Below are 20,909 nucleotides of genomic sequence, written 5' to 3'. Positions count from 1 at the left end.
GAAAAAGAAGAAGAGGAGACGCAGGAGAAAAGAGGAGAGCGAAGAGAGGAGGCGAGAAGAAAGGGGAAGTCCTTTGCTTTACGGCGAGAAGGAAGCGCGCGGGAGCGTCGATATATAGGCGCGCTCGTATATAAGATGTTGCTGGTGTATGAAAAATAACAGCCGTTGCCTCTCCTCGCCCTCTCCCGCCCCCTACCCCTATATCGGGCGTTAATGCCTCTGCGGTGGATTGATGTTCCGTCTTTATGGGTTATTTATTTAATACTGACAAATTTCAGCCGATGCCCATGCCACTGAGGCGGCCCCATCGCTTCCTTTATGGCATCTTCGATGGCGTTGGAGAACGAAACGGTACCGGCTACCGGTAATTCGACAGAGGCTCTCTCGGGTTCGAACATACAAGAGGAATGCGCGCCTCGAGACCATTGCAAACTGATCCAGCTATTGTTCTGTCTAACGCTTCCCCGTAATCGCTTGACGTTTTCTATCTGACGTCATTGTGAGAAGAAATAAATATCTGAGAAGAAGATCCCCCAGCCATAAAAGTATATTGTTCTCAACCATGAGCTTCAAGTGGTATTAGTTTCAATCATACAAAACGATATAAACGTATAAATGACCAATAAGAGCCCATGCACGAAAGAAATAGTATAATAATAATAAGGATAATTAAATATTCTTTGAAATATAATATCTAATTGTTGAGATATTAACATAAATTTGATCAGATCGATATAATGTCACAATATTAAATTTGTTTGATAGAAATATCTGGACAAATCAAGTTATGTTAATATCGAAGCAATTAGATATTATATTTCAAGGAATATTTAATTATCTTTATTATTTAGGAATACTTAATTATCTTTATTATTATCGCACTATTTCTCTCTCTCTCTCTCTCTCTCTCTTCCGTGCATAGGTTTTTATTAGCCACTTATATACATTTTATGTTGATTGAATATCTAAAGAGTTACTTGTTCTTTTTTGTAATGAAAACAAGCAATATAATTTTATCGAATTGATGCAAAAGTTTATTCCGTTTTCTAATCAAAAAAAAAATATATATATATATTTATTTGAAACATTTATAATATTTACGTAATTGAAAATACAATCAACCAATTAAATGCACGCTTTTGTTCGATAACCTGCCATCTCTCCGATAGCTGCATGATCCCGCACCCGTAGAGATTCTGGGAGCGAAGAATGAATTAAAGACCGGGGAACAAACTTTTGCATCAGCCCGATACAACATAAAAAGACGAGACGTGTAACTATCGTTCTCTTTTGTTTCGGGCGAGATGTAATTTTGCGGAACAAAGTTCCGAATGATCGTCGCTTCGTGCCGAAGACAATGTAACTGTAGAACGATCCCCGCACGAAGAAGAATCACCGCTTTAATGCCTAATCGGTACACTAATTAAGCGTTGCCGCATAGTAACCGCCGTGTTCACATGTTTCCCCCTCGCTATTACTAACCATATTATTACAATTTAATTACTCCGAGTAATTAATTAATAACGTTGCCGGTGCGGTCGTTCGTAACGCTCGCCGCCCGAGGCGGCGAGAGGTGGCCGATGATCCCCGATACGATATGATCGATCTGTATCGATAAGTTTTATTACACACATCGCGCGTGCACACGCTCGGGGCGTGCGCGCGTGTGCGTGGATGCGTGTCTCGTGGCAGCTGCCGTGGAGTCGCGCGGCAACGCGTAAGGAAGAATGATGATGATGACGACGACGACGACGATGGTCGCATGCGAGGCGAGGGAAGGAGGGGAGGGAAGGAGGATACCGCGCGTGTTTCAAATCAACTCAAATAATAATGATGAGTTATAAATGCCACTAGACGGCTAACCGTCCCAGACTGATCCCGGGTTAAGATACGCCAGTGCAACCGCATCTCCTGACGCAAGTCATGTATTCGCGATAATGCAGTGTGCCGCGTGTGTACGCGGCCGCACTTTGTATCAAGGTCGCGCTAATCGCGGTGAAAATACATCTCCCGCATAATGCGCTATCGGCACAAAGGAAAAGTAAAAAGTTCGACGCGCGGATTAGCGCGACGTTGATCTTTTTACGGCGCGGCCGCCATTAATTCCAATGACTCGTACGCGCACACGCGTGCGCGATCAATTTGTCGTTGATGTGAAAGGACATTAGGAAAATAGTGAGCCCGCGAAATAACGCAAAGTCGCGGCGGAATAAATTCGCGGCAACATTGATCGAACAAGAAACTCAATGTGTGGCCGCGGTATTGTTATTAAAGCGGATCGCCGGTTGTAATCAGCCTAGTAATTAGATGCAGCGGGGAGTGAGTGAGTTATGGCTCGGTAATTGTAGGGCAGACATACGCGTTACCGCAAACGTTAACGATTGTCTATGTATCTTCGCGATGATCGTGCGCGATCAAAGAAGCAAGTAAAATTCTCATAAATATTTCCCGGCGCAAAAGCACACAAGTTACCCAGAATCGCGCGCGCGCGCGCGTGCAACCGATGCAACGAGTGCGATTCCCTGCAAACTAATTATATCGTAAACGTAAAGTCCCGGCGCACGAACTCGCACGTTACCTGTGTAAAAAGTCGAGAAAGGCTGTCGCGAGCGGATAATATTCGCATTAATGTCACTTTCTGCGTTAATAACGGCCGACGGGTTACGGACCAATTAAGACACATCGCCGAGCACGTGATCGAAGGGGTCTCTAGTGACAGTTGGCGTCATTAGGGCGATGATGCCCGGCGATGCAAGGGACCCGCGTTCGTTTTTAAACAATTTCATAGCACGAGAAGCGATCCCTATCGCCGCGTATCATCTCTGTGAGATCATCGGTGACTGTCGTTATAACCGCGCGTCGTCATTTCCGCCCGAAGCTACGGCTGGATTATTGCGACCGTCCAACATCTGTCCGTATGAGCTAACGCGAGATCGTACCGCGATCGGTTTCGATCGGGAACCGGCGAAGCAATCTGTTTCCGAAGCGTAAGTGTTTCTGTAAACGTTCGTCCCAAATCGTGTAAAAATATTTTACACCGTTAACTAAATTATCAATAGGCTATTGTTTTAAGGTATCAGGAGAAACCCGTTTTTCCCCATTTTTTTCCGCGAATTTTTCTGGTTTCTTATCTTCTTACGGAGAGAAGTAAATGCAGCAGGTTTTAACCGAACACACGTGAATTTCTCTAAACGAATTTTTGTGCCTTCGGGACAAAGAATTCCGAAACTTTAAAACTATATTAATAGCACTGTACTCTCTTGTAATTTATACGTTTTCAATGAAAAAAATCGAAGATAATGCATTAAACTTGCATAAAGAGTGAAATTTCAGTCGATACGTTATTATTTATTAGTATATAATTAATTATTTATTCTAAGATCTATTTGCATTATGCTAATTAGATTGGCGAATTAAATATTACGTATCTCGTACTTTAATCGGGCGATAAAGGAATATTAAGATTATTCGTAACGGAGAAAGCTAACCTGACCTTTCAATAAATTTCGCCGAATATACCGCGGTTACTTCATTTTTCACGGGGCCCAAAAATCCATCAAGGGCTTCATACAAGAAGATGGCTGAACTCACATTTCAGACATCAGTTTCTCAAGCGGCTTCAGCCATTTCGCTTCGAAGATATTAGATTTATCCATTTGTTTGCCGAAAGTCTCATAAATATAAGCTCCCTTTGACGGCATCTCACGGGTCTTATCCGCTGTCGTGATCTCGTGGGTGGGCGGATAGATGAGCGTGGGGTGCGACGGTGTACGATAGAGGGGTGGGATCGATTCGATATAGTTCGCCTTCGTGCCGACATCAGTATTCCCAATTAACGAGATCCTTTCATCAGCTACGAAGTTACGACTAAAGGCGGCAGAGCAAGGGAGGAAGGAGAGGTTACATTTATAAATATGATGATCATAAAAGAAGGCATTACCATCGATGAGACGAGGCAGATTTTCCGGCGCTTCCTGAAGATGCTAGAGAGAGAAAGAGAGGGGAGGAGGAAGTGATAGGAGATAGAGAGAGAGAAACGCAGTTATTGAGAAAGGGATGAAATTGATGGCGACGCACTGGCACGGGGATGGGGAGATCTTACGGATCGTGTCGGGCGTAATCTAAAGGGAATAATTAATGCCCGCCTCATCGGCGTAAGCTTTCGCCGATCGCTAGGAACCCACGAAATTTCCAAGCTGATCCGTATGTTAATTAAGAAAGCCTTTCGAATTTATTATGCGTTCTAAATTATAAATTATCGTAGATAGATATATTTCCTGATGCACAATCTCGCGACTGAAATAAATAATTTATTTATTATAATTTAAATCTGCCGCGCTCGGAAATGGACTTGTATGTATGATATTGATCTAATATAAAATTGTAGTTTATATTGTAATATTATTTGAGCAAAAAGATGACACGTCACCAAAGATCATTGATTTGATTATGATAAGAACGATCGGTTTTAATTCGGCGATGTTTGCATGCGAACATAATTCGATGCAAGGGAGAAACATCGAGTGTAGACAGCTGCACGAGGACGGGTTATAGGGGCGTCGCTGGAGCTGATCAAAGATGATGAAGCTTCGGGGAGGAAAATTGGTAAAGAGGGACTTTGCACGCGCTACAAGCGTATCCGTCGAACGATTTTACGCGAGACGCGGAAAGACGGGAAAGTGGGGTGACAGCATCAAAACTAATACTCTGTTATATCAGGAGTTAGAGGTGTTAGCGAATTATGTCGTTTACCGGATGTCGTCGAAGGAGGAGAATCTGTACGCCAGAGAAACGGGAAGGCAAATTCTGGTCTGTTTATCGATATTATGGAAAATGAGCCAATAATTATTGAAAAATTTATTCAATTATATATGCTCTATTCTACAAAAACAAAGATTCTGACTTTATATGTAAGCCTGCATATTTTTAAATTTCCAAGAATAATATAGAATCATTTATAAACGTTATTATAAAGCTGTGACTAAATTTTTAAAGGAACTCTGTAGGATCTTTTTAAAAAGAGGAATTTTAAAAAGTTTCTCACTGCTTTCTCTTCTTCCCCCCTCTCTCTCTCTCTCTCTCTCCTGGCAGTATTTCTTTCTAATATATTATAAATGTTATATAAGTCGTGGAAAGAGAAAAATCGACCGAGCAGCGCGAAATGGTTTGGTCGACCTGTGGTCTACGATCTGTCCACAAATCATTGACGGGCGTTCGCCAAACTGTAATCAGTGTTCATTAGCCTGGCCGAGCCGCGATTCCACGTGGGATCCCCCGTGGGGAGATCTTTTCAATAACTCTTGGTCGGCGGTAATTGGTAGCGGACGATATCTCTCGTAGCTCCACTCCTCGCCTTTTCTTGCCCGGGGTCCTTCACAATGTCGTATATAACAATATCCCAGGCTGTCTCGACCTGACCGCTATAGATAGAGAAACATTAAGTGTCCAGGACACGCACCCACACAGATGTGCACTCGCTCGTGGAGGCACAACGAGTAACCGACATAGGTATGTCCTGCGACGCACATCGACAACGACCACGACAACGCTCGAAACAGGAGGACGGAGCCTGTGTTGCGATCACATTGGCTACCGATCCTTACCCTTCTTTCATTTCATGTCTTATAGATACCTTCCGACCAGTTGTTCTCATTTCCCTGCGACAGAGAAATATGTCGCGGAGGAATCGCGATTAAATGACGTCACGTTCGTATAATTAATCCCGTTTAAGTTATTTCCGTATGAATTAATTTCAGCTGAGTACTAACAGAATAAATCGAGCTTTTTATACGAGTGATACGGACATTTCCACAGCTTTAGATGTCCTTTAGATATTCTTTAGATCTCAAGCATTGCTCACGATCTATGCTTGGCCGTTCCTCGTCGCGGCATGCGTATCTCGGACGTTGAATCTACTTGGACTTGGCTCAATTTATGAAATAAAAAATTCAGACACGACAAATGGCATACATCTGAGAGCCGCTGGTAGAAAAGCGTCGGATCGGTAGAGGATAGCTCGGCCGGGGGTTGAACGGACGCACATTGGGTCATAAACGTTTATATTGCGCTCAGTGCGCCAGTAATGCCGATATTGGCAAGTTATTGGTCCCTTCCCCGACTGTGGGTCCACCTCTCGGTATCAGCGAAGCCGCGCTGCAAACCGTAGCGTATCTTCGCTAATCCGGGAAAGTATCGCCTCGTATACAGCACGGAAAGTTTAATTGGAAATCGGGGAAACTGAAAGTGCCGGAGGATAGTACCGGTAACGGGTATCCCAAGCCGACGCATTAAACGAGAGCTCCTCATAAGCAATCATGTCCATATTGTCAAACCCCTTTTCCATATTTCGTACAATATTGACGATACCAGGCAATTATTACCACGACACTCTTATGTTCGCGTTTGATGTGATTTTTTAAATTCAAGTTTCTTTGAGAGAACGATATATTTTAACGTATAAACTATACGAATATAAATAAATTATAAACGAAAATTGGCAATTTAAAATCCCCGGCTTTCGCAATAAATTTCCGATTTTTGCATTGTGCATTCTTAAGTTACTTTAATCACTAAATTATTCCAGTTTAAAACGAGGAACGATTAATTCGAATACGTACGTATCTATCGCCACTGTATGGAAAACAAGTTTGGTTGTATTAACCTAGACCTTAGGTAGGTGAGTGGACAACCAACTTTTTACCAAACTGTGTTAGGTTGTCCACTTTCCGGCTAATTCAATTAAACTGTTTCCCCATGTGTTGTTTATGGCAAGAAACATTTTTAAAGTCGCGAAACACATTTTGGCGAACGCCGAGGCCGAAGGAGTTTTCTTCTCGGCGATATTCGGCTAGACCCAATCAACTGATATCGCGAGCTTAAGCCTCCCAAGAGCCGCAACTCCTGATACGGCGGTAGTTCGACGATGGTTAGGCGGCCTGATCACGAGTTAGTGGTTCGAGATGGCAGTGCGGCTAGGATAGACCGTGGTAGGAAGAGAAGACCAAGCCGACTTTATGTCGGGACGTAAGCCGGTTATAGGCACTGCCGATGTTATTTGATGGCCAAATGCACTCCACCGGTGCGGGGTGACCCAGCCTTGCCCACCCCTTCGACGATCTCTATCGTCCGGCCAGCATTTTCCGAGCCACCTTCGTCCTAATCTCCTCCTCCACCCTCCATCAACACGTAAGATGAAGAAAAACTTGCTACACGATGCTTCACGGGAACACAGGATGATATCGGACGCTCCGGGAAGGGCTTGCATTACCACATTTTGGTGATTAGCGTTCGGAAGCGCGCAACGACTTCCGTGTATATTCGCGCAATCGCGCGCGCAACGACTTCCACGCTTCGTGGAAACCGTGGCAATATCCGTGCGCGAATATACATCTCACGGTAAAAAACGTGCAGCCGCTAGATTTAGCGAGTGACTGAGATGAATCTTCCCTCCTCACACACACACACACACACAAATATTCTCTCTCTCTTTCCCTCTCTCCGTTGGATTTACGCCACAGAGGGAGCGGTTGCGGAAACGGCAAGCGTTCCGCGCGCGAATATTAAAGAGCCATCGATAGTCAAGCATCGCGCAAAGGTACCAGAAACGACGCCAGCAGCAATGGGAGGGCAGACAAAGGGAGGCAGAGAAAAGAGAGATCCACCACCTNGATAGTCAAGCATCGCGCAAAGGTACCAGAAACGACGCCAGCAGCAATGGGAGGGCAGACAAAGGGAGGCAGAGAAAAGAGAGATCCCCCCCCTCCGCCTGCCTCTTCTCTCCAGCCTGACTCGCGCTCGGGCGAGCATAAAACGCGCCGCGCGCATTTCCCACCCCCGCGCATTAATACCTAACCGCGCCCGCAAAACTTAATGAATTCTTTAGCGAGATCAAAAAGAACTCCGGTCGGCCGATACGACGAGCGCGGCGGTAGCGGTTTCCTCTCTTTCTCTTTCTTTCTTACTTCCTCTTTTTTTTTTTTCTAAAGTGCGGGGAGCGAAATTGAATGGCGATATTCCCGGTACGGTTTAACGACGACGTACACCACCATCCAGCCTGCCTTACTGCATCCTATATGCTCTTCATTTCTCCTAACGAGGCTTGGTATGGTTTAACAATGACGTACACCACTCACCCGGTATGCCTTACTGCATCCTCTGTGCTCTTCGTTTTTCATAACGAGGCGCGTCCTAAACTATGCGCCCCTCTTCCCTCCCTCCTCTCACGGCGTTTATAGATAGCGAAGCGTTGGTGCTCCATCTGATTGATTTGACGAAGCCCTTCGCGTCCCACGATCGATATCGATGGATTCGCGCATTGACCACCCCATTGTACATCCGAGCCGTCGCACACAATCCGAATGGTGCGGACGGATTTAATATCTTCTTCGGTTTAATGACAATAACGACGAGGGACTGACACTCTCTGACCGACTGACACCAAGAGCATCAGAACACCGCGCAACTTGCACTCGAATTAAGTTGAATGAAAAATAAACGCAAAGACGACCGTCCCTGGTAGAAATGTATGTAATCTCCCTGGATATCTATTCAATTATTGTCTTGCATTACATTGTCTACATTCTCATTAGTTGTAACAATACTGCGTAGGAAATGGACAAGAACCTGAAAGAATTTTATTCGGTGGCCGAAGCGGTTTTCCTGGTAAAAATATATACATTTTGTCTAGTTTGTATGTATATGTTCTCTGGTATTAATCAATTGAATAATTTTTTGTCCATTTATTGTTCTGTTTTGGTTCAGTAAATAGGTTCAGATTTTGCGCATCTTTTGTGCGCAGTAACTGCAGGAAAAGCATTACATCTTGATAGGGATTTCAAGTAGAGTTTTACTCGTCAGTTATTAGACAGAAGTTAAGACAACAGTTCAGTAATTGTTCAATAAAAAAATGCCTTAAATTTCTACTAGGGATGTACATCACGTAATAAATTATTTACTTATTGCTTCTTTTCACCCCGTAATATGACTCCATCGACGAGTCATTACGATCGTGGAGCGCCGAAATTTCAGCCGGTCATGGGAGAAAATTTCAGACGCAATACCGGCGGACAATTCGTTCGCCGAAAGTTTACAATATTTACGGGACAGTGATATGCCAAGACAGTAGTCGCGTGAAGTGAGAAAAGACGAAGTCAAAGAGACAGACAGGCACATGCCTTTGGTAAACTCCCTATTCAAGAGAGAACGGCCACCTCGGTGCCGGCTGAATTGCTCGCGACTGCATGTCTTAGGGTGATTGGGAGTTATGACTCCTAAACCGTACTCCTGGGCGTCGGAAGGACTTGACACAGGTCAGATACCGCCTCGTAAAATGTTATGAGAATTAATGTCACCCCCACGACACCCTCGCCACCTCCGCATGCCACCCCTTCACCCTCGGCGAGCGTCCGAGCGTTTCCTCCGACGACACCGGCGACATCACCGGTGCGATGTCCTTTCGGTATAGCCAATTTTGTCGTTACGGTGACCGCAACTTTTGTGGCTAATGGGAAAGTCGATACCTGATTGCCCGGCTCCTGCCATTAAGACGCCACCGACCAATCGTCGCTTAAGATTTATCCGGGTGGCTTAAGATTGCTGATCAGTCGCGAGATTACTTGTATTGTAAGTTTTGCAGCGCGTACGCTTAAGAAATGGATATATATTGCGAGCAATATCCGGCGAGGTTAATCTCATGTCTTAATCTCATGAATATTTAATAATAATAATAATAATATACACTATATAGATATGTAAATATTTTATATTGCCAAAAGGCACAGCATCAGCTTTATAGCTGTTTTCAATTTTTCATCTCCCTTTTTCCCTAAAGAAAATTAATAAAAATAAATTAAATAACTTTAAAATAAAATATATTTCGTCGACATACTTTCGTTATAAATAAACATCTTTCTAATTTATGTTTCCAACGATTTTTTTCGAATTTTTATGCAATTTTTATTCTCTATAATTTTATAGCCGTTCGACGAAAAGCAATTCTCCCCTTCAGGAGAAATTGCGTGATATTGGAGTATGGAACGTTTAGTCTGATACGTGTATATCGATGTATCAAAGTTAGTTTAACAAGCGACCGTAAATTGGTATTATACGTGATCGACAAACGAACGGAAATTGGACGGTCGCGTGCTTTATCTTTTTATAACTTATGAAACACCTGTGCGCGGGCGAGCGGCAGAATTTAAACGAGTTTGCATATCGATGAGTACGTATACGTACATGGTTATCGGATACGGTTAAAGCTTTCATTCCGGGTAATTATCGCGATCAAATTTAATTAACTTCGTGTGTCGTCACGGTGCCGGTATGTGATAAATAGAATTTCCCTACTTCTCTTCCCTCTCCGATTTCTCCCATACGTGAATTTGAACGGTCGAACGAGTGTTTCCCTCACACATAGCCGCACACATCAATGTCGACAGGAAACACGGCACTGATTATTATTTCTGTTTTTTTTTTTAATAAAAACTTGTCACGACGGACGCTATGCGTGACGATGCAGTCACGCGTGCAACGCACTTTTTCGTTTTGTGTCAACAGACTGCATTCCGCGCACCGAATTATAACCGGAACCTTTTAAAATGATGTACTTCCTGAATTTAACGAGCTGCACTACTGCGCCGGCGGAGACACGGCCCCACCGAAAAGTTTACGAGTCACTAATTTGGTCGTAAGAATGATTAGCAAGGAGAATCGCAAAGCGATATTAATTAACGCATCCTCTCGAATTTAATCAGTTGCGTTTCGGTAAGTTGAAGTTGATTTCTGAATTGCAATGCTTTCCCGTGCAATTTTCTAACTCGAATTCTTTAACTCACACGAGCTGCTAGAAAATCATTGTGTAACTTACGAAATCCGCCTAAAGTGATCATGAATATCGGCGATTAGGTGACTTTTCTCACGATAATCTCCTGTAATTCGGGGCGACGTGCTGTAAACCGGTAAACGATCACGCACAATCTTTTCCGCTGGCTCGACTGATGGCGCAAAATCGCAAAACAATGCGTCCGCCGTAACGATTCGCGACGACGGGTTCGCATAGACGAGCACTCGTGGTAACGTGGCCTCATAAAGACGCCATACATCGGCAATCGCTGGATGAGTGGCCTCTTCCGGTCGCCCACCAACGTTCCACGGCGTGTGTACATTAGCCGGTGGTGTTGCGGCCGTCAGTTTAGACGATGATTTAGTGGAGGCATTGATTGGGTCGATCAGAGGCCATATCATCTCATTTAAAGCCTTCCATCATCGGTGCCACTATTTATAGAGCGCGCTATCGCGCGCGTTCGTCCGCCTCGGCGACGAATGATGATCGAATCAATTTTCGTCCGCGTTCCTTTCGCGATATTTCGCGCGCACACGAGCGTACACGGATACATCCGTGTAAATGCCGGGCCGTAACACCGATTGGAAGATTGCACGGAAGTCTTCGTCGCGAGAGACCTCCGTCCTTTCAATATCGCCTACGCTATTCATACGGCTGAATCCCCCGTGTCATCAATCGACACGGACGGTACGTCGGCGCAAACATGTCGTTTAGCGGTGCAATATCGCGCACGCTCGCGTCTTTCGCGTAGAATTAATTTCGGACGAAACAATGAGAGATCAAAAATCCACCTCCCCCCTACCCGGTCACTCGACTATGGCCACGGGAACGGTGACGTGTACGCCGTGCACGGCGATAATAAGCATGTCTACGTCTACGTCATTAACGGAAATAACGATTCCACGTAAAGAACTGCAAATTGCATTTTTTCCCCTATCCGCTTTTTTATCATTTTTCGAGATACGTACGAGAACACACGGGAGCGCTCAAAAAGAAAGCGTTAGGTATTTAAAAATAAATCTAATGAGAAGGTACGTGTGTGGGATGAAATTTATAAAAATGTATGTAATAATAGTTCTTGTGTGCGTATAAAGATCCGCTCCCCGTCTGCTTCATTCCTCTTTATGAAGGAAGGACTATGTATTCTGAAACGTCAGATTTTACAAAAACGGGGAGCTGTTGCGCGAATGACGCGTATTCTGTGTCCGCGATTTCCGCGTTACGTAAAATTCATACGAAGAAGAGACCAGCGGCGGATGATATGATTTGTGGCGCGAGAAACGCAGCGTAAAAGACCGGTACGCATGTAATTACGAAAAACATAAATTCTTACCGTACGCTTCGTATCATAATTAAAACGAATGTTTGAAATGTAACACTACGCGGCAGCATTGAATTATCCATCCTCTTCCGTTTCCAAAGGCTCTTATGCTAATTTAATTCTCCTCTGAAAACCAGATTTGGGAAACATTCGCGAAAAGCGTGCTTATTAATAATGCGCATGGTGGAGCAATTGTGTATTCCATCTGACTGAAAGAAACGTTTTATATGTTTAGAAATGGCGGATAGTTATGGAGAGAAATGCGCGAACAGATAAGAACGAGCTGAGTTATTTCCCGGACGACGGTCGTCTCTCTTGACGCTCAACTAATTATATCATTTTTTATCCCATATACTTAAAGTCTCCACGATGTGAATATATGTTTGATTCGGCTCCCGGGCTCGTGCCTCGTCCTTCGTGGACTTGTCCCCCGTTGTTTCGTGAATATTTTAATCCGCGAAACGTCGGAAACAAATCCACGTAGGACGCGCGCGGTGTCAACCCGGAAGCCGAATCAAGCATACTATTCTTTATATCGGCGAATAAAACATAATTACGCCGAGTGCCAAGCACACGAATGCAGTGACCACCCCTCCGGGATGAAATCTCCCCGGGTGGAACTTTGAAATCAACCAACCCTTCCCGCGTCAATTAATTAGTACGTTTAGCGAGAGATCGATAGCGAAACCCTTCGGAATCACCGGCGAGGAGAAAAAGTTCAAACGAACGCGGGAGTGCCGGGGGTGATGTGGTTGGAGCGTTGCTGGAGGAAAGGGTATCGCAGGGAGAAGAGAGAACGAGCAATTTAATTAGTATAATAACAAAGGAGTCATGCGAGAGGCTATCGGTATCGGCGAGGCGATATTTTTCCATCGACACTCTCGCACAAGCGGCAATGTATAAATCGACTCTCGCGCCTATCTTTCTCTCTCTTTCCGGGCCCCCTTCCTCGCCCACCCTCTTTGTCGGCGTCTCCCGGCCCGCTTCGATATTTTCGAATTAGCGCGGCAATGATTTTTCACACAGAGAGACAAAGCGTTCCTCGCACGGCGCTCCACATTTTAATCAATATACGCGTCTCCAGAGCGCGCGCCGCGAGCGAGACAGCTCCCCCTATTGTGCCCTCGGCTTTGGGTCTCGATAAAAATTAATATTAGAACCCGTGTTTCTTCGCACAGAAAATATGCCGCGCGCACCCTACGTTTAATAGGAAGCATTGTTCCTATATTGGCTCTCATGTATCAGTATCGACCTGCATGCAATATCGCGTCGGCCATTGACGGCCGCCGGAAAGAATTATTCAAGTCGGTTCTTTGATGTTGACTTAGTTGTTGATTTTTCATGCGCGCGCGCAAAGAGTCGCCCACGATACACAAGCTGTATTTCGGCTCACGTGAGGGATATATCCGCGTGCAGACGCTGTTGCGCAGAAATGGCGGAGCTGCACACGCGCGTCGTTCCTTTTTCTGCAATTTTAATTATTTATCACGTAGAAATAATTACGGGCGGTAAAGGCGGACGGTCCCGGCGGGAAAATCCGATGCCAGCTTTGTAAGTGAGCAAGATCACGGAAGATAAATTAGTCCGAACGAACGGAAAATAAGTGTTCCGAAAGCACAACAGTTCCCTGTCTATGCGAACGTTATAACATTTATAGATGTGTATTCGGCCGTGAGCCCGAAGTGATTCTCGCCTGGGAGGACGGAAGATTTCATTCGATAAAGCGGGCATCCCGCTTCGCCCGTGAAGAGCGCAATCGCGATTTCGATTAATCTCGGAACCGGTTGTAAGGGCCGACGTGAGATTGTCTTCCCTTGTAAGGGATGGAAGCCGGGGCAGGGGAGGGGATTCGATATTCCGGCCTCGTCGCTCAGGTTTCCCGGCGCGGAATTATTCCAAGGGGTAGCGGCGAGAATTAAGGCTTCTTGCGGCATAAAAAATCTGTGTAATCAATTATCGAACCTTTTACCCCATATTTCACGGCCAATGAGTCGCCACCCCCGAGTCGGTGCCTTTAAGCGGGCGAGACTTAGCGACCCTCTCCCTCGACACTTTTTAGCTGCGATCCTTGCTCCTTCCTCCTCGCGGCCTCACCCTTATCCTCCTCCTTCGGGCAGGCAAGCGGGCAGGCGAGAGTAGGATAGCCGGGTCTTTGTTTGAAATATCAAATATTTATTTTCTTAAATAACGCAGAAGCCTGGTAGAGGGGCGGATCGCCAGCGTTTTTTGCCTTAATAAATTATCAGCGATTATTGGGCGCGTTTGCCTAAGCGGGGTGGTTTCTTCTTTTTCCTCGCTCTTTCCGCGAGAGCACTTTCCTACGGCCTTGACGATACCTCCTCGGTGGCTAAGTCAGGCCGAAATCGATCTAGCTGAATTTCTGGCTGAAATATATGTACGCTCGAGTGTTTTCGCGGTTTTCCGTCCTGAGTACATCAAACAGACGCCTACGATTCGGGCGCAGGGAGGGAGGAGCTCACAGTAGAAAGAATAGTATAATAGTTGCACACGCGTTAAACACGTTTCGTTTCAGTAAAATATACCGTTTATACATAATGAAAACATTTCATATAGAAAAGCCGAATTTAAGCTTTTGCTAGAACGCAGAAGATTTAATTTTACAGTCGGGTTCACCATTTTTTAATTATCATCCAGCGCACAGAGGATTGACACGGAATGTGTGTATTTTCGGGGCGAGCCGGAGAAATGTTCAAATCCATCGGTTAATGTCTTGTCTCGTCCACTAATTATTCACGAGGCAGTCGCGCGCTGCTTGGCCGCTCGAGAAAGCCTCATCGAAGTGCAAAAGGGTACACGTTACGCAAAGGGTAGCGCGGAGAACGAGGAAGGGTGTGCTCTTTGACACGGCATTGATGCAATATTAATGTAAGCGAGCAAAATTCAAAGGACATACGTCCTTCGTAACGAGTTCTCGTTCACGCGCTCGTAAACACGCATTGCGACGTGCAGACGCGCGAGAATAAACCGAGCAACAAGCGACACCCGAATAAAGCAAAGGAAGACGCGCGAATAATTGATTCTTCCGATTGAGCCGACACAGAAGACTTGAATCTCGGAGCAGTCAAGACTACGCGCGAAAATACGAGGTCGCTTAAAGTTTTTTGAAACCATACACGGAAAAAAGGAATTAACTGTCCATATAATACAACTGAAATTTAGTTACCAGACCTAAGTTTTGGCTGTGAGAGCTGAAAACTAGGTACAGGGACAAAAAGAATGAGCTAAATTAACTAAAATTCAGTTGTATTATATGAACAGCTAATTTCCACCTGAGAGCTAATTCTTCCTTTTCCTGTATTTAGTTTTTAGCTCTCAAAGCTAAAAACTAGGTTTGGTAACTAAATTTCAATTGTATTATACGTACAGTTAATTCCTTCTTTACGCGTCCCCGGTTTCAAGAGCTTTGTATTCATATCTCTCTCGTACATGACGTGAATTAATCTGCCATCGTATCTTGCTTATTGGGATACACTCTCAGCTCTATCCTCCTTTACTTCACGCTGACTTGATTTTCCAAGTGTTTTGAGGGCTTTCCGTTCGGCGATGCAAAATAAGCACGAAAACAAACGTTATGACCCCGCCTGACGAGAGAGGGAGGGAGGGAGGATGGAGGGAGGAAACGGCGATGCGCGTGTACAACATGTGCGCGCAGGTACACGCGTGCGGTCTGGGAAAACGAGCGCCAAAGTGCCGGATGAAAACCGTGGAAAAACTCAGCGCTGCGTATATAGAGCGCGTTTTGCCGCGAGCGGATTTTCCGACGAGAGGGTCGGAGGTGCCGCGAAAGAGGGTAGCGAGGAGGGGTCGGCCGCGAGAGAGACGACAACGTAGACGACGTTGACGACGACGACGACGACGAGGACGACGAGGACGATAGAGGAACTAAAAGGCACTTCTAATGGCATTGTGCGCGTTCAAACAAACACATGGAATGCTTAGCAGTTTTTAAAATTGCGGGAAAGCCCTCGCTCGCGCGCTTTTCTCCATTTCCCTCTTCTTCTCGCTCCTCCCGTTTTCCGCCTAGGTGCGCGGAGATATTAGCGTGTCGTTAATGTTGGATTGCGCGATTCACGCTGTAATAGCGGCTAATTGAGCCAGATGCAACTGTTTCGGATGTTTGCAAAATCTGATATTGTTTATGACATTAATACATGTGAAAGATTCATGTATATACTTTAGGATGCATGGAATAACGTCGAGTGACAAACGTAACATAAAGTACGGCATAAACGTGGCGAATCCCGGTATTCTTTTTCGACTTAGTAAAATAAATACGAAAAACGTTAAATAAAAACATTTGGCGATTAAGGGGAATACGGATAAATACGAAAATTGCACGTAACAACGCTTGCGTCCTGTTCTTTGCGTCGACTTTTGTACATAGAACGCTACCATACAGACTTTTCATTAATGCCTGAATGAATAAATGCCACCGTGCCCCTCCTCTGAATTCTTAATGCAGCAAGCTCGCTGAAAGTACTCCCGGGCCTTCAAAATATCTTTAAGAAGTTTAAAGTCTTCCCTCGATAGCATGTAAATATTGCATGTAAAGCGCGACATCAAAGGGATTCTTCTACGGTATAATGCCTTAAATTTCGGCACAAGGAGAGATTAAGCAACAACGGGAGGAGATAAACAATCTTAAGATGTCTATCCCTTTGCTGAAAATGCGTCCGTCTTATACATTCGCAAACAATTTACATCTTTTAAAAAGATTCGCATCGTTTTACGCGATTAAAGATATTTGTCAATTTGTAAAATCAAAGGAAATATCCAAGACGAAAATTAAATATATGTTCATAACAAAATATTCCGTTCTTACAATGATAAAAGTTAAAATCGATGTTAAAAATGACAAATAAGTATGCTCAATATATCCAATTATAAAATAAATTTAGAATCGAACAGTTCCGCCAATACGGTGTGATTAAAGTTCTGTAGTAACGCAATATCTCGGAAAAAATCAAACAACGCAAGTTCGTTGCATAGTTTTTGAAGTATCTGAGGTTATACAGGATCGCTCGGGCTACACGCATAATCGTCCCGGGTACCTGGGTAATGTTCAGACGTATCACAGTAAAGGAAAGGTCGTCGGCGAAAGGACGACGAAGAGAGGACATCGTTCGTCTAGCAAGAAGCGAGTTCGACGCTCACCAAAGAGACCGCAGAATCTGTACTGGCCTCTCCGACAGGACGTTCCTGGAAACTTTGTTACATTTTTGGTCGAGTCCGCATACGCGATACGCGTTGGACAAGTAAGTGAATCAAAGGGACACACACGGGAGGATTTCGGATGATAGAAGGAAGACAGACAGAGAGAGAGAGAGAGAGAAAAACGCGCTGAAAATTGGTGGACTTTCCTATTGCTCTATCTTTGAGTGCTTCGCCGAGCTTTCTTTCGATGCCACGGCGAAAAAACCTTTCTCGAGTTCTTCAGGAACAAAGAGAATATGGAGCGAGTGTGGCTGGTAGCGTACAGAATGAAAAATAGGTATAAAAATACGAAAGTGATAACGAGAAGAGATTTAAGTTGGATATAAATATGCGCAAAATTTGTCCACAATGGTTATGAATGAAAAGGGTAAACTTACGATGTCATTTCTCTCTTACGCCTTATTGACACATTTTAATACGTTTTTTATATTCTGTAAATAAAAATCTCTATCGTACTTTGTTTCAAAAGGATAATTTTTATGTCGGATACGTAAAGAAAGTGTTTCATCTTTAGCAGATATTTGACTTTCTGTATCGTTTAATATTCATATTTAAGCATCATCGAACGTTATAACTTTTTTCTCTCGTGGCGAAAAACTTTGAATATTCCAAAAAGAAAATGGAAAATAATTAGAATTTCATAGTGGGAGACCAGCTTGTGGCAACAGAGCGTCAAAGTCGTGCATTGTGCTTGAAAACGTGACGATAGCGTGCATGTATTTCTTATGGGAAAAACGAATTGTACGCTGCGTCTAGTAGAAGAGAGAAAGAAAGAGAGAGAGAGAGAGGGGGGAGGAGTGCAAAATACAGGGAAATGGAAGAAAGAGAGACGGATCGAGGAAGAGAGTAAACGTGGACAAAGAGAGAAAACGAGAGGCTTCAACGTGAGTCGCTCGCGCTAAAACCACGTTTAAAACAAAGGGTGCCGCCGGCGAATTAAGAACGATATTTTAACGCTCGACTTAATTGCATTAAATTGCAAGTGAGAAAGAGAGTGAACGACGAAGAGAACTATGAAGAAAAAAATGTAGAACCGAGTGAATAAAGCTAAAAGAGACGAAGAGTGGCGACGATTTCTAGGGACGGGGAAGGTGGCCGTTTTATTTCGTGATTGAGTATAATTAGTTACATATCCTACTTTCCAAGTATTCCTTACTTTGAATAAATGAGAAAAACAAAAAATAATATAATTTTTACTATCGAACATTTCTACTAAAATTTTCAGATTTTCAAAATTATTATCAGTTATACAGATTGAAGATAGATACATCTAAAGAAAAAGATAACACATTTTTCCTCTTTCCCTAACTTCGAGTATAATTTTTTATTTTTGAAAAAAAAATTATATTCCTAATTGGTAATTATTATTAGGTTATTAAAAAACATCCTTGGTTGTGCATATAATCGTATATAATAAAGGAAAAAGTGTACATATATTTGCATTTTTTTAAGAAAACATATGTTTATGAGATTATTTATTCTTTATTGTTGATAATAATAACAATCTTAAGTATTTGACATAGCAGTAATAATAGCACAATAATTAATTAATTGTATTGTATGTGCATGTAATTAATTTATGACATATTTGCCCGCATAATTATATTTTCCAAATATATTCTCCGAATCTAGAACCACGTTTTATCTGTAAGTCAAGAAAATAGCAAACATCTATGTAAACAAAAATCCACAAATATACAGCGAAAGATTACTGTATAACAAGTATAATAATTATATAATAGTCGATACTATATATACGAATTGATTTATAATAATATCGCGTCTTGTGCAATTTGTTATACTTCTACTTTCTTCGAAAAATAATACTTTCTTCGAAATCCGCTTCCATTATTGTATCTCTTAACAAATTGAGATCAAGCAGTGAAACATGTAACTTTATCTAACAAATATTTTCATCGAAAGGTAAGTTCGATGTTTTACAAGCTGATTCCTCAGTTTTGCAAACTAAATCCTCGTCCCTAGTTGAATTTTCAATTGTACAAATTATATTCTCGGCACAAGCTATATTCTCCGTTTTGCGATCTATATTCTTAATAGAAACTTCGGTCTCGAGAGCAGCCGCGCTCATAGAAGCGTTCGATGGATCGCCATGCGTTTTCTGGTGATTTTCTAGCGTGAGAATTTTCCTAAAGTACTTGCCGCATTTTTCGCAGTAAAGATTATATTTTTCGTGACTCTTCCGGTGTTTGTTCAGCAGGTCTTTGCGCGTGAAGGTCCTGTTGCAGATCGTGCAAGGGAACTTATCGGGGTTCAGATGTAACACATTGTGTCTCGTCAAATTGTCCAATCTCGTATACTTCCTCGTACAAATGTCACAGGTGAATTTGGTCCTCTCAGAGTGACATCTCCGATGGTACTTCAAGTACCTCTTCTCGGCAAAAGTCTTCTTGCAGGCGCAACAGGCGATCTGATTGCTATCGTTCTTCTTCACGTCCATATGACTCGTCAATTCCTCGCACGTCGTGAAATCCTCCTTACAGAAGATGCAGACGAACTTCTTCAGCTGCTTGTTTCTCTGTATGTTCTCCAGGAAGTTCGGATCGGTCATAATCTTGTAGAGGAACGTGTCCTTCAACTTATCATCTGGCTCAACGGAGGTACCTGACGCAGTTTTATCGACGCGATTGGAAGCGTCTTTAGTTGATAGATTCACAACTTCTGTGTTATTATTGTTATCGTTCGTGTGCGATGATGATACGCTGGTGGATGAGGACAAGGTCAGTTCGCTGCTCGAACTACTGGACATTGTACCAGGAATGAGAATCGCTGAAGGTGACTCGTATGCCTATTGTATAAGACACGTCTTAATATTCGGAAAATTAAGCTAACATACGTTATTCGGAATTATACACCATATTTCCGTGTTTAATACGTAAGGTATTTTATAACTTATTCGCACGAACGTTGTTCTTGATTAATTATCAAAAGATATATTTTATAAAGAATTCTGTCTAATTACAAATTGACCGTACGGCATTTCATTCTATTTTTATTGAATTTTTAATTATAATTAACAATGTAGAAATTTTGTTAAAGGAAAACCTGAAAAATGTCGTGTAATTGCTCACCTGATTATATAAATTTTGACCATTCATCGTATACACTGAATCACGACTCTTTTTTAGATCAGTGACAGTTTCCGCGTCTGTAGAGGTTTCTACTGCAGTTGCAACTCTCGTATTTCTTTGGAGTATTCTGTGCCTTGGGACTGTTTTAACCCTCATATTTGTACTACAGATATTACACAGAAAATATGGTGCGAATAATTTCTTACATGACGATCATAATTACTAGTTTTACGATAAGCTGACAAATATTGGATCTTACATGAAATATGATGAGAAAGTGACTTATAGCCTAATAATACGTGTAATAAAAGTCAGTTTAAGATAATAGTGACATTTTTGGGATAATTAATTTAACATTTAATAGAAAGTTAAGTGTTAAGTGTAAGTATTGAATACCTAGAATTATTTTGTGAACATTCGATAA

General features: G+C 43.1%; 1 protein-coding gene across 1 annotated transcript; it reads right to left on the bottom strand.

Annotated features, from left to right (window-relative positions):
- Positions 1-19,296: 19,296 nt before the first annotated feature.
- Positions 19,297-20,641, bottom strand: LOC106741135 (putative zinc finger protein 840). The gene is made up of 2 exons (XM_014612827.1): positions 20,486-20,641; positions 19,297-20,202 (listed from the first exon to the last, which is right to left on the bottom strand). Exons 1-2 carry the CDS (start codon positions 20,639-20,641, stop codon positions 19,297-19,299), a joined length of 1,062 nt encoding a protein of 353 aa, XP_014468313.1.
- Positions 20,642-20,909: the final 268 nt, after the last annotated feature.

The sequence above is a fragment of the Dinoponera quadriceps genome, unplaced genomic scaffold, assembly GCF_001313825.1.
Source record: "Dinoponera quadriceps isolate SergipeBrazil2010 unplaced genomic scaffold, ASM131382v1 scaffold555, whole genome shotgun sequence".
Taxonomy (NCBI): Eukaryota; Metazoa; Arthropoda; class Insecta; order Hymenoptera; family Formicidae; genus Dinoponera; species Dinoponera quadriceps.
This window is presented reverse-complemented; position numbering and strand designations above follow the sequence as displayed.